The 13,221-nt window shown below is 44.9% G+C and overlaps 1 protein-coding gene across 3 annotated transcripts in view; it reads left to right on the top strand.

Moving 5' to 3' along the window:
- GSG1L (GSG1 like) overlaps nt 1–13,221 on the top strand; it is a 56,333-nt gene that overhangs the window by 12,934 nt on the left and 30,178 nt on the right. For all 3 annotated transcript variants that reach the window (XR_010434671.1, XM_064672725.1, XM_064672724.1), the window contains exon 2: nt 5,236–5,283. Coding sequence is in view for 2 of the 3 variants with exons in the window: in XM_064672725.1 (XP_064528795.1) it covers nt 5,236–5,283 (48 nt within the window). In the remaining variant the exon portion in view is untranslated. The remainder of the gene's footprint in view (nt 1–5,235; nt 5,284–13,221) is intronic.

Raw genomic sequence — 13,221 nt, 5'->3', positions numbered from 1 at the left:
CTGCAGGGTGACTGTGCCCACACGGTGTGCAGAGCAGAGCAGGGAAGGCAGCCCAGAGATACCCCACACATGAGACCTGCTGGCTCTATGGGACCCGTGGGCTCTATGGGACATGTTGGTCTCAGTTTTCTGGTGGGATTGAACCTGGGGGATTTGGAAAAGCCACTTCTCTTGGGTAGGTTTTGCTTTCAAATTACTGTTGGGACTAGGGAGGGGCAGCTGTCTCTGGACTCTGCCCAAGGAAGGCACGAGGAATAAGCATTTGCCTCCCACAGAGTCCAGCTGTCCAAAGTGTGTGTGACCCTGGAGTAGAGCTCTCCAGAGGAAAAGATAAGGGAGCAGCCCCACTACCTCCACACACTAGGGAAAGGTCTGGTACCTACCCAAGGTGACAGGACCCATGGGTGACCCCTCAACCCTGTGCAGCTGCTCCCATCCCTGGAGCAGTCCTGCTCTCACCAGCTCCTTTCCCTGCTCCAGAGCACAGCCCTGCCAGAGCAGTGCCTGCCTTGCACACAGCCTTCCAGTCCTTCCTGAAACGTTTGGATGTTGCAGAATGAGACAATTTTCCTGACAAGTACGTGCCACACACTTGGAAGGGCTGGAAGCTCTGGACTTCCCAGCACATTGTGAGCAGCAGAAAGCAGTACAGAAGGATCATCTCCTTGTGCTGCCACAACTTTCTCTCTGTGTCCCTGGCACTGACGCAGTGATCAAATCCACATCTTCCTGTAACTGTTTCATAAGAACACACAGAAGCCCAAAGCTGAGCTTTCTTCAGTGGAAACTACTGTGGAGCTGGAAAGCATTTGCCCTGCAGAGCTGAGAGATCTTCCTCAGCTGCAGGGCCATGAGATGGGAGAAGTCTGAGGGAACACTGAACGTGCTCCTGGGAAGCTGAGCCCAGGGATTTTAAGGCCCAGGGAACTTCTTGTCCCTTGACTGTTTGCTGCTGGACCCCTTCCCATGCAGGTTGGGCCTGTGTTCAACAGGCAGGTGCACACACACACACACACACACGTGTGAGCAGGCATGACACTAACATGTCTGACCACACAGACCCACCAGAGACAGCTGTGCCTTTACCAACACCCACAGAAAAAACATCACCCTCATCAGCAAACTCTCTCCTCTCCCTGCTGTGCCTGAGCAGGTCTGGAGATCACTGCTGAAACATGCACACCCTGTCCCACTGGAGATGCACAGGCACATCCCACTGATGGTCCCTGAGATGTTTTCATCGGCTCTAAGTCTGTTATCCATATCAAGACCTCAAAACTCTTTCCCACCCACCAGCTCAGTCTTTCCAGATGTATCTCCTCCCACCCCTGGCTGCTTCTGTTTGAATTTCCCTGACAAGTTACAATCACACATAGACATGCACACATGCAGGATTGGATTAATTAATTAGGATTGAATAGAGAAAACCACAGGTAAATTTTGGACTGGTAGGACCCTGTGACCCATCAACCCTTCTCAGGAAGGCCAGCAGAGACTCAGCTGAGCCCGTGCAGAGCCAGTCTGGTCAGGAGGGAGTGTGTTTGCAAGAACTTGCATAGATGGTGTTTCTGCCTCACCCTTAGGAAGACACAGAAGAAGCTGGTACCAAGTGCTTTGCTTATGGATCTTTAGGTGGTTGGTGAGTCTTCTCAGCCTCCAGCAGCTCCCTGACACTGCTGAGCTCCACAAACCTCCTCAGGCACTGTTCACAGCCACTGCTCCTGCATGGAAGTGGAGAATTCAAGCCAGGTCATATCTCTTCTATATGTGAGTGAACTTCAGGAGAGATCACTCCTTGGCTTTCCTCTCTGTCAGAATCACAGCCAGAAATGGGTGAAGGCAGGACTCTCAGAGGGATGAATCCCAGACACTCTTCTTGTTGCTTCTCTAAACAGCCTTTTCTGTATTCTCTGAAGACTCTCCAGGAGCCTGGTTAGGAGGAGAAGATGCATCTGGAAAAGGACAGCACAGCAGGATAAACTCTGCCAAGTCTAAAATTAAACTTAAGAGGGCTTAAGAGATCAGTTATACAAGATATCCAAAAATAACTTAGAATAAATCCTAAGAGGAATAGTGAAAGCACTGCTGACTTCTTCAGTCCTCAGTAAGATGCATGTCTGCATGGGGAAGTATGGATGTGATCTATAAATACCACCAGTGGTTACCATTGAAAATGGAGGAGGGGTTTCCAGTGCTCCAACAACAGGAACAACAAAGGGAAGTGTCAGGAGCTGCTTGTGCAGTTCCTTCCAATGACCTTCAGCAGCAAGACAGGCACAATCCAGGCATCAGCTGCTGGAAGTGAAGTGACATCCTCCCAAGCTTCCCTGTCTCCAGTCTATGCTCAGTCTTTGTGCTAAAAAAACTCCAAAAGGACTTTTTCTGGACATTCCAGCATTTTCTGTCCATATTATTTAAACTGGAGGCCTCACCACAGCCATCTCTCCTGGGAGAGATGGTGTTCTGGGCAAGCTGGTTAGAGGGAGGAGGAGGATGCACATTCCTCCCAACAGCCTGTGACCACACTCTCTCCTCCTGTGCTGCAGACAAGGCACCTGCAGCCAAACACCCTCGTACCATCAGCTCCCTCAGCACCCACACGTGTCAGAAAGGCTCTGTGCCTTGCCATGTGTCTGAAAGGCACCACGTACCTCCATACTCTTTCTTCTCCTTCTGTTACTCAGAAAATTCTGGGAAGTCCAGAACTTCCAGCCCTTCCAAGTGTGTGGCACGTACTTGTCAGGAGAATTGCCTCATCAAAACATTTCAGCTCTCAGAACAGCCTGTGCAGTTCCTGCACAGTAACAAATGCCATTCCCCTTTGCCTGTCTTGGGATAACATGGTGGAGAGTCAGGTATTTGTTAAAACTTTCCAGTACTGTGGTTTGGATTCACTGCAATCAGAGGTGAGAGATGATCAGTGCTAGCCAGTTAGCTTGAAGTCAGATTAGAATAAAACTTTCTTAAAAATAATAGCTTACATCTGGGGGAAGAAAAAAACAAACAAGGGGAAAAGGAAAACAAAAACCACACCACAAAACCAGACCCAAACCACAGATCCATATGGCTAGAATGAAAAATCCTGCTTAATCTGCTTATATCAAGTCCAAATCTAAAGGTCACTCTCCCTGTATTCCCTTGATTTTATGTCAATGCACTCCTGAAACACCTCATGTCCTAAAACTCTGAGGCTCTGGATGAGAATGTTTCCTACTTACAGCACAGTCTCTTTTATAGTCCAGAACTCTTTTATAGTTTTTATATTTCTCTGGATTTCTTGGTCAGAGGCCTAAAGTACAGCACGTGTGAAAAGAAATGGGGAGAGCTGGGCTTGTTCACGACCCTAAAACCAGAGAAAGAATGATCAGAAATGTGCTAGAGCAGCCAGAGAAGTTCAGGTTGGGTATAAGAGGCCACTTCTCCAGAAGGGTGGTGCAGCCCTGGGAGCAGAGCAGGGGAAAAACTCCATGCTTGGAGTCCCTAAATGGTGGGTAACACCATCCTTGAAGCATTTGAGGATTTGGCTGCAAATGTCACAGTTGACCTGAGCAGGTGTCAGTGAGAGTCCTGCTCGGAACAGGAGGCTGGACAGGAGACCTGCAGGGTCCTGCCAACACAGCCCCTCTGGGCTGGTGTGAACTCTGTGATCCAGCAGTTGTCTTTCTGTCTGTCTGCTCCCAAACTTCATAACTTTTCCATCTGACATTCCTTCTGCTCAGTTAGAGCCTGCCCTACCAACCTCTTTGGCCACAGAGATGGTGCTTTGATAGGTTAAGTGTCACTTCCTTTTCTTGACTGTCCCCTGGGCAGTGCCTGGATTCACAGACTAGAAATCCCTGCCCTGCCATGGAGTTACCAAAATGTTCATTTCAATGTCAAGTGAACCTTTTCTTTTACAGCAACTTGTACATAGACTACAGACTATGTACACAACACTTCTCAGTGTATTTAGCATAGGTTTAAAAAGGCAAAAATAAATTAAAAGCAGTAATAATAGCATTATAATAATAGATTGTTATGTCAGCACAGTCATCATTTGAATGGTTATGTTTATCTCAATTGTACCAAAAAAGACACAGAAAAATTAATATTTTCATTGGTTTGTACCTATACTTGTATTAAAACTAAGAAAAAATTACACACTGACTTTGCCATCACCGTGGCCTTTCACTGTTTATTCTTTTTTAATGGCTCACATTTCCTAAATCAGTTCTCTGACTCTGAAATTAAAAATGAGCAAAGGTAATTAAAAAACCCCTACTCCTTTAGCTGCCTTGTCATCAATTAAAGTCTTAAAGGGCAAAATGGATTCTCCTCGTGACCCCTGGCAGGCCTGCTGAGCTCTGACTCTTCGAGTCAGGTGAGCTGTTGGGGACCTTGGAATATATCACATCAAAGGAAACACATGCCCTTGGTGGATGGATGCACCTGGGGCAGAGGAGTTATTTTATGATCTTTGACTGCCTGAAGAAGTAAAAAGAAAGGTCCAAGCATCCACCCTTAGGATATATTTCCTGTTCAGAAGCAATAGGCTTATCTGCAAAAACAGAGGTGGAGTCCTAAACAGAGAGAGTTTAATTTGCAGTAATAAGTGGATGGAGCAGCCATGAAGCAGAGGGAGTGGCACAGGCTGTGATGGTCAGAGCAAGGCATTTGCCTGCTTTATAAACACTATTTTTTTAAATGCTCTGTGATTGCTTAACTTCTCTGTGCTTCAGGTTTTGTCTGACCTAGTCACGTGTCCTGTCTGTGTATGGAAACCTCTGTGCCCATAGAATGCTCCCACCCACATGGTGGGGCACAGGCATTGTCCAGTGATGGGAAGCAGGAGGGCAAAAGTGTCAGTGCAAGAGGCCTGTGCCCTCCCAGGGCAGGGAAAACCTCTGTGGTGTTTTTTTTCCTGTGTCACTCCACCCGGAGGGCAGCATTGCTCCTGGTCTGGGGAAAGAGCATCACTGACCCAGCAGGGGCTCAGACAGCAAAGAAGGCTTTTCTGCATGACCTGTACCCCACAGTCCTGATGAAGGGACTGTGATCCTAAGGGAGGGTCCAGCCCTGTGAGCAGGGTGGGTTTGGCCAGGATGGAGGCACAGGTGAATGTCTGCCCTCAGTGTGAGACAGCCCTGTGGTCCTGTAGAGACTGGGGTGGGAGCAGTGGCAGGAACCCAGCCCAGAGAGGGGGCAGAGCAACACCAGTCAACTGCTGACTCCTAAAACAATCCTTTTCTTTTAAAGGTGAGAAGTGTCGAAGTTTTATTGACCTTGCCCCGGCTTCTGAAAAAGGTAAGACAATACAGCCAAGGCTTCTTCCCATTGTACAAATGGCATCAGTGTTGTGCCTTGTCATGCTGGAGTGCCAGGGGACACATCAGCACAGCAGGACCTCCATGTCATCCCCATTACACACAGCCAGGTGATAAAAACACCCAGGGTTTATGACAGCTGATTGCTCAGTTTATGCAGGTCTGTCGTTTCTTTGATCTTAATTCAGATGATTTTTTTTCAAGAAAATACAGATTTATATTGTAATATAGACACCTTTCTTTCTCGTGTGAGAAAGGACATGCTACATGGTCTCCTCAGGCCATGAAGATATTTATGGTCAGAAGAATGCAGTCACACAGCACCAAATATCTCTTTGTGAGAGGCAATCATCTAGATGCATGTTTGTTTGCTTTACCCTTTTAAAAAATTATATGTTCAAGTGCATGGAGGCAGGCTGCAAACATTTTTCCTTACCCTGCTATTGGAGTTTAACTAATTAATTATTGAGAATTATTTAATTCTCAAAAGCAATTTAACCCATATTTTAAAATAGTATCTATAAGGGAAAAAAAAAACGTGTAGAGTTGCATTAAACTGGGTGGCTGAGCCCATCCTGTTGCCAGCTCCAGACAGAGCAGAGCACTCTGCCCACAGACCATGAGGTGCCCAGTATGTTTTGTGAGATCACTTGAGACAATCCCAGAACATTTTGGGCACAAGGTGCCTTCATCAGGTGTGGTGGAGCAGCAGTAAGTGGCGGAAGGAACAATTGTTCTGCGTTTGTCTGAATTGCTGATCCGCTGGAAAACGGAGAGAAAGGCAATTACCATTAATAAAGCAGAGGGTATTGCAGTGAGAGGAACAGTCACAGGGAGCCTCTGTGAAATCCATTGTAAGCAAACCCAAATAAATTATGCACATAAGGGAAGAACAAGCCTGGGATTACTGCTGCTAATGGGCTCCAAGTTAAATCTCACACACACAAATGGGACCTCGGGGCATAACTGCTCTTATGAAACCAGCAGCTCAGTACCCAGCAGCAATCAGAAAACAAACTGTCTGCTAGAAAGCATTAGAAAAGGACTTCAGAGCAGAGCAGAGAGCATGAGGACTGCACACATCTGAAAGCTTCACCTTTGTGTAAAATGCAGCTTTGTCCTTTTTAGTGCAGCTCACAGAACAACAACAGGGATAGCAAAGTTCTGGAAAGTTCTGTACAAGGACAAGAGGGAGACTCTGCAGCCTGAGGGAGAGACATGGGAGAGGAGATATAGTGGACAGTGATAAGGATGTGAGAGGAGCTGAAGAGGCAGCCTGGGCGTTAAGATCCAATTCCCGAGTGGTTCCCCACTGCGCTGCCCAGCCCAAGGACTGGTGGGCACAGCAGGGCACCTTCAGGAGACAGACTCACAGCAAGCACAAGGTGTCTGTTTTAAAGGCAGTGGAGTGGTTTCCTGCTTTCTCCATTTTCTGTGGAACTTCATTATGGTGCATAATGCTTGGCTCCAGCACCCACACACTTTCCAAAACAGCATTTAGTGCTTTACTTTTAGTATTTCTTTTGGTTGTGTGAAATGCTGTCAGCAATTTTTTTTTTTTCCACGAGAATTTTAGAGTTGCTGCATGATGTCAGCGCATATTTCTAGGCTATTCTGTTTTTCTTTTTTTGGAGGAAGGAAGGCTCCTTTGGTGGTGTGTTATGAAGAAAATTGTGTCTATGTCTGAAGTCTTTCCATGGAGCTGTAAGGCATATTGACAGAAAGAGAGGGCAATGCTGTGTCAGAGATGGAAAGTGCTGACCACCAGACTCACAAACAAAGCCAGGGTAAATTCCACAACTGTAAATCAAGTTGGACACTGCAACATAGTTAATCTGAAATTTTCACCATCAGTCTTGTACTGTAAAGAGAAACCCTCGCCACATGTGAGGAGAAAATTGTGTGTCAATGATGCCCAATTTACTTCCACTGAAGAATTCTGTAATTCTTTGAGTTAATCTGCTCTTTTCCAGTTAGAAAGAACTTCTTATTCCTCTAATTTCTTTATCCCCTCACTCAGCATTGACTTTAATGGTCAGAGGCTTATCAGCTACTCAGTTCCACCGAGTCCTAAGACAGATTCTTGATTCTTCCTCCAAGTAAATGAGATAGGATAAAATACAATGAATAGCAAAATTTGAGTTCAATTATACAAACAATGTGGGTTTCCCAGTCCATTGTGTAACTGGGAAATTTTGGACTAAACTTGCCTTCACAATGAGACTTCAGCTTACTCAGTTCCTGTACATATTCTTGGATTATTCAATATTCTTATATATTCAACAACCAAAAACTGGTTGTTCCAGGTTTTGATCATCTGACATATCTCTATAGCGAATGGTCTGTTACTGCAAACGAGCACTCAGCTTCCCAAAATTTCCTTTTCAGTTGGTTTTCCTTGATACAAAGAGCACCTCTGTCTGTCTGACCAACTTCTAAGCCGAAGAAGCCTCTTGAAGCCTGTGCCTACTTCTGAACACGTCACCTTCCACTTTCAAGACATCCTAAAAAAAGGCCTAAGAACAAACTTAGCCTAATTGTACAGCCCATCTCTTCCAGAATCCGTTGCCAATTAACAGCAGGACAGTACAAAATTCCTCCATGGTGTTTAAAATAGTCTTAGCATAGAAAAACCAGTCATCAAAGCTCACAGTAAATAAAATCATCTATGGTCAGGTCTAGTTACATCCTTATCACAGATCTTGCATGCATAAATGAAAAAGTGTCTGCAAAAATCTAACAGTTTATGGCTGAGCTTCCCATCTTTATCCATTAGTGCTGATCTCCAGCGCAGAGTATCTCTGATCAGTTATTATACCCTTTGCATATATCTCACCAATGACATCTACTAAAAGGAGGCAGCAAAATTTGGGGCAAACAGACCCACAGTATGGTATAAATAAGCATTTCCAACCCACACTAGGAGAGCTTTTTCCTGCATTTAAGGCAGCTGCCAGCAATCTGTCAGAACCTCGTAAGCCTAACATTGAATTTATTAGCTGTTGCTGGTTCTTAGTGCCAAATCTGCTTAACAAAATCAGCTTCGTGATGGTAGATAATAACTAGGAAAAAACATTTTCCTGTGACAGTTTGCATTTGCTATTGATAAGAAATGATAGGGCAATAGCTGGTTACAGGATTTTTAGTGGACTCTCACAGAGCAGATGTTGGGTTCCACAATGTATGTTCCTTTCTAATTTTCATTACAGTTGTGAGCTGTAAAATAGCAAGTATTTCCAGAAGGAGTTGGAAGGAAACTGTCACAGTAGGCTGGACCTGATATTTCAGTTCTGAATTGCTTCTGGGATCTTCTACTCAAAACTTAATCAAAGTTTTGCTCCTGCTGAGTATTTCACTGCCTGAAGAGAAGGGTAACCCACTTAGTGAGGGTCGTTTTTGTCCCTCTTATGGTGCCCAAACCACTGAGTCTGGAACACACCACCACACTCCTCCTCCCCTTGCACCTTCTGGGTGCACCTTCTAGATCCTCTTTCCCATTCCTCCAGATCTGTGCCCAAGAGAACTTCCGAGAGGCCGTGGAGGATACATTCAAAAGGAAAAAACCCAGGCCAAAAAATTATGTCTGGAAATCACGACACCAGAATGGAAAGCAAAACATTGCAATATGTCCCATGAAATGAGCTGATAAATGGCTTCACTGACCACGTAACAGGCAGCTGGACACACACAGAGGTGTGTTCCTCCCCTGCCCAGGGCTGTGTGGGGATTCCAACTCCCCATCCTTCTGCAGTGCATCACTGTCAGCTGTCAGCCACAGGGACACAGGGAGAGGTAGAGGATGAGGAGTTCTGACCAGCCCAACTCCTTGTGTAAGTGAAGGCTTCGATGTACACAGCAGAAATCAGTTGGAAGCAGCACTTGTGCTGGAAGCATTTTGCTGGAGAAGAACAAGGGTTTGCAGGAAATGTGATGCCCCTGAGAGTTTTTGGGATGGTGCTTTTGGGGGCTGTGACTCAGGCACTTTCCAAACACCTGGAATGCTCACAGCATGCATGGAATTGAGGTGCTCTGGCCTGAGGAGCCCTGTTCCGAAGTTGCTTTAGGAACAGGCTGGAAGGTCAGTGTTGGTTTAAAATTTAGAGATGGCCACAGCAACACAGGGCAGGATTCACAGGGCAAACTCCTTGCAGGTATTGTAGAACCTGGTCTAAGTTATTCTAATGCTCTGTTGGACCTCTCTTACTTCAGCTGTGATACCTATGGAATAATTCCCACGATGAATGGCGAACCAGCAGCAACTGCCTGGATTGCACTGCTTTGTCCTTATTGATGGGGAAATCCACTGGCATAAAATTAGCAAGACTTTTTAGAGACCACAGGCAAGGCTAAGCCTTGCAGAAGGAAAATGCTCATTGCTAGTGAGCATTTAACAGTCCAAAACATTACAGGGGGCTTTTTAAATCAGAGGCCATCTTGGCAGAGGTAGGAGATGTCTTCTGCTTGTCCTCTGCACAGCTCATGATGGTGCATCCTGGAGAGGCAGAGCAATAAAAATTCTGCATTGTCTAAAAAGTAGCTGGCAAAGCTAAGGTAGCACATGGCAAACAGCAAGTAAACAAATCAAGTCTCACCTAAACACAGCACAGAAAAAGAGAAAGCCGAGCCAGTTCTGTACATGCTCCTAAACCAGCACTTCAACAGCAATTAAGGAGAAGGGAAACTAGATGCCTGATTTTAATGGATACTGACATATTAGGTGTACCAGAAATTTGATGGGAGAAAGATAATTAGTGGGACATTAACGTCTTGGTGCTGATTACACTGAAAGACAAAGCAGATGTCATGTACTAAAGCTGAATCAGAATAACAAGGTAATGTCATTAATGAGCAACACAATCTCTATGGATGGATTCCATGTTCAGACAAAAAATGCAGAATGATATTAGTGATCACCCATTGGGACAGTTTCACAGATAGCAGGGTTAAACTTGATAAGGTGCAAGGACAGAAAACAAACCAGTAGTAGACTGTAAAACCCCATGTACAGACTGAGAAGTGCAGTGCTAGGGATGATGCAGAGACTAAAATCCAGACAGACTTCATGAGCATGGAAAAATTAGTGGGAAACTTACTTGACCTACCCTGAGTGAGGAACTTGATTCAAAATATTTGTAAGGATACCTTGTACAGGTGACCAACAGACATTCAGTATCCTTCAGAAGCAATAAAAGGGGGAATTTTTTTTTAAGTTTTGAAGAAGGAAACCCGAGAAAAGTGAGAGCTGATTAAAATACATTAAAATGTTCAGCTAAAAGGACAAATGAAGCTTGAAAACTTTAAAGCTACTGGATATACTGCAGACCTCTATCTTTGTGACTGAGAGCAAATGGCAGATAATATTCAGTGTTGATAAATGTGAAGTGGTGAACACGGAGAGTCATCCTACCTTTACATATATAGTGATGGGTTCTGAATTAGCTTTCTCCCCTCAGGATAGAGTTCTTGGAACGATGACAGACACTTCTATGAAAACATTAATTCACTGCTCTGCAGAGATTAAGATGAAAAGAAATATTAGGATCATTGTAGGAAATAAAGAACAAAACAAAAAAGTCACCATGCCACCACAAGTATTCATGATGTACCCACCTGCAGCTCTCTGGGAGCACCTCTCATCCCTCCCCTGCCAGCCCCAGCTCAAAGTCATGATAAAATTTAAAGAGATAAATAGAAGAGTGACAGTTATGGTCAAAAATAGGGAAATACTTGTTTGTATGAGAAGGACAATGCAGAACAGATTCCAGGCAGGAAAAGAGACAGACGAGACTTGTAAGAGCCGAGTTAAAAAACAAACCTCCTTTTTGGTGTGCTGGGGAGCTGTTCCTGAGGAGAAAAACAGAGGAATGATTTTCTAAAAGGACCACTTAGAGACCTGCATCCAGTAAAAAGAAATGTAGCTGGGTCTCCCACAAGAATTGTACACTTTCCAAAACTGTCTCTATATTCTTGAATACTTCCTGTTGCATCATTCTTCATATATCTGCAATAGGATAAATCCATACCCACATAGACCTGTGCACTTGTCTTAGGAGACCTATGATTAAGTATGCAGGAAAAAATGTGTTATTAGTATTTTATCTGTGTTTTCTTACACATCTGTTATGAATCATTGAAGTTAGCTTTAAAAGCTAATTAGACATACGAAGATGAAACCATCTTTGAATAGCAGAATTCAAGCTACATTCCTAATTCCTAAATGGAAGAAACAGTCTTGCTTTTCATGCTGGTGATTCCAAAGACATGGGGGACACTGGTCTGAACATCATTCATCTCTCAGCCCATTGCTGAGGGCAGAAGCACAGCACTGTAGGTTTTCAGCAGGGATCATTGATCCCAAATATATTTAGTAAGGCAAGTGGACATAAGGATAGTCCCAATTTAGAGTGTTTTTCATCCTTTTTTCCATTCTATTGTTCTACTCATTATATTACTATACACTAGGAAAAAGGGAATATGGGTAAAAAGATATTCCCCAGTCTGCTCAGTACCATACACGGGATCAAGTTTGCTCAATGCCAGAACCATCAGAAGTCACAGAAAACACGTCACCATGTAGAAAACAATCATTTTCTGATTCACAGCTCTGCCTCACCTTTCAAAATAAAGAAAGCAATGAAGAACTAAAGCTATAAACAAAACCAAACCAGCTGGCTCTTCCTCTCTCCCCTCAACAGTTTCAGGGCTTTATCACCTGCTTTCTCACGTTTGCAAGCCACAGTCTCTTGGCTGGCTGCCGGCCCTTTTTCTATCTGTTTTACAGTAACAGGGAGCTTTAGGTATCTCTGATGGCATATAGGATGATGAAGCTTCCCTTTTTCTCTCAGAGTTTCTGTGGTCTCCTCTCCTCTCATTGTTTCCACGTGGCAGCAGGAGAGGAGCAGGCAGATGGTGTGGCACGATGTGACGGCATTAACCGGCAGACGGGCTGACTGCTCAGCGCCGAGCCCTGACGCCAGACACAACAGCACGCTCGCTGCTTGTTCCTCTCACCATTTACTGATCACTCCAATATTTCTGCCTTGCAATTCCCAGTGTTGGAGCAGTGGAGATGAGCAAATTGCTGAAACCATCAGAATTCCACTGGAAGAGAAAGAGTGGGATTTGCACAGAGCTTGCCTTACTGCTTTTCCCGAAAAACATGCACAATATTTCTCAGTGTGTACCCATTTGCCTTAATTTTCCTCTCTTCTCTCTTGCACTGAACGTGAAGAGGAGAGATTACAGTGAGTTCCAGGTGTCAGTTCCAGCATAGCCACTAGGTCTGGAACAGCAGAGCAGTGTCAGTTGGAGTCCAGAAACATAAGGACAGCAAATACAGACCAGGAGGCACATGAAGATAACCTTTTGTTGCTAGAAACATGAACGAGGGTAACAACTCCCCCACCTCACCAGCTACTGCAGCGTGCATGGACACCAAGAAGAACAGTGAAATACTTTTGCACAAAGAATAAATAATACCTGCACCCTCCATGCAAGTTCACACCACCCAAAACCAGGTTTTACCCTCATACATGGCCTTTTTCCTTCCAGATGTTGGATGACATCTGTCTGGTTGACTTGTCACAGCCTTCTGTGTTTTTTCTGTGTTGTCTGGCAGTTGAGGGATCTTGGGGACAATGACTGTGAACCACAGGATGAGAGGAGCACTGTCTTCTCTGGGTAACAGCATCAGTGTCTGGGTTAGCAGCATGCCAGTGAGGAGGAAAGAGGGACTCACACTCTCCAGGACAGCGTTGCTTAGACACTGATGTCTCCAGCTGCTCAACAGTGCAGCACCCAGCTTGTCCTCCAAGTGCTGTTCTCTGGATTTCTTCTCAGTCAGGGGCAATAATCTCAGCAGTTATTTAGGAGCACACCCTGCTCAGCTCCACTGCTTCAGAAGTGACAGAAGGTTTTT

The sequence above is a fragment of the Pseudopipra pipra genome, chromosome 16 (genome assembly GCF_036250125.1).
Source record: "Pseudopipra pipra isolate bDixPip1 chromosome 16, bDixPip1.hap1, whole genome shotgun sequence".
NCBI lineage: Eukaryota > Metazoa > Chordata > Aves > Passeriformes > Pipridae > Pseudopipra > Pseudopipra pipra.
Note: the sequence above shows the minus strand (reverse complement) of the source record. Positions and strands in the feature narration are given on the sequence as shown.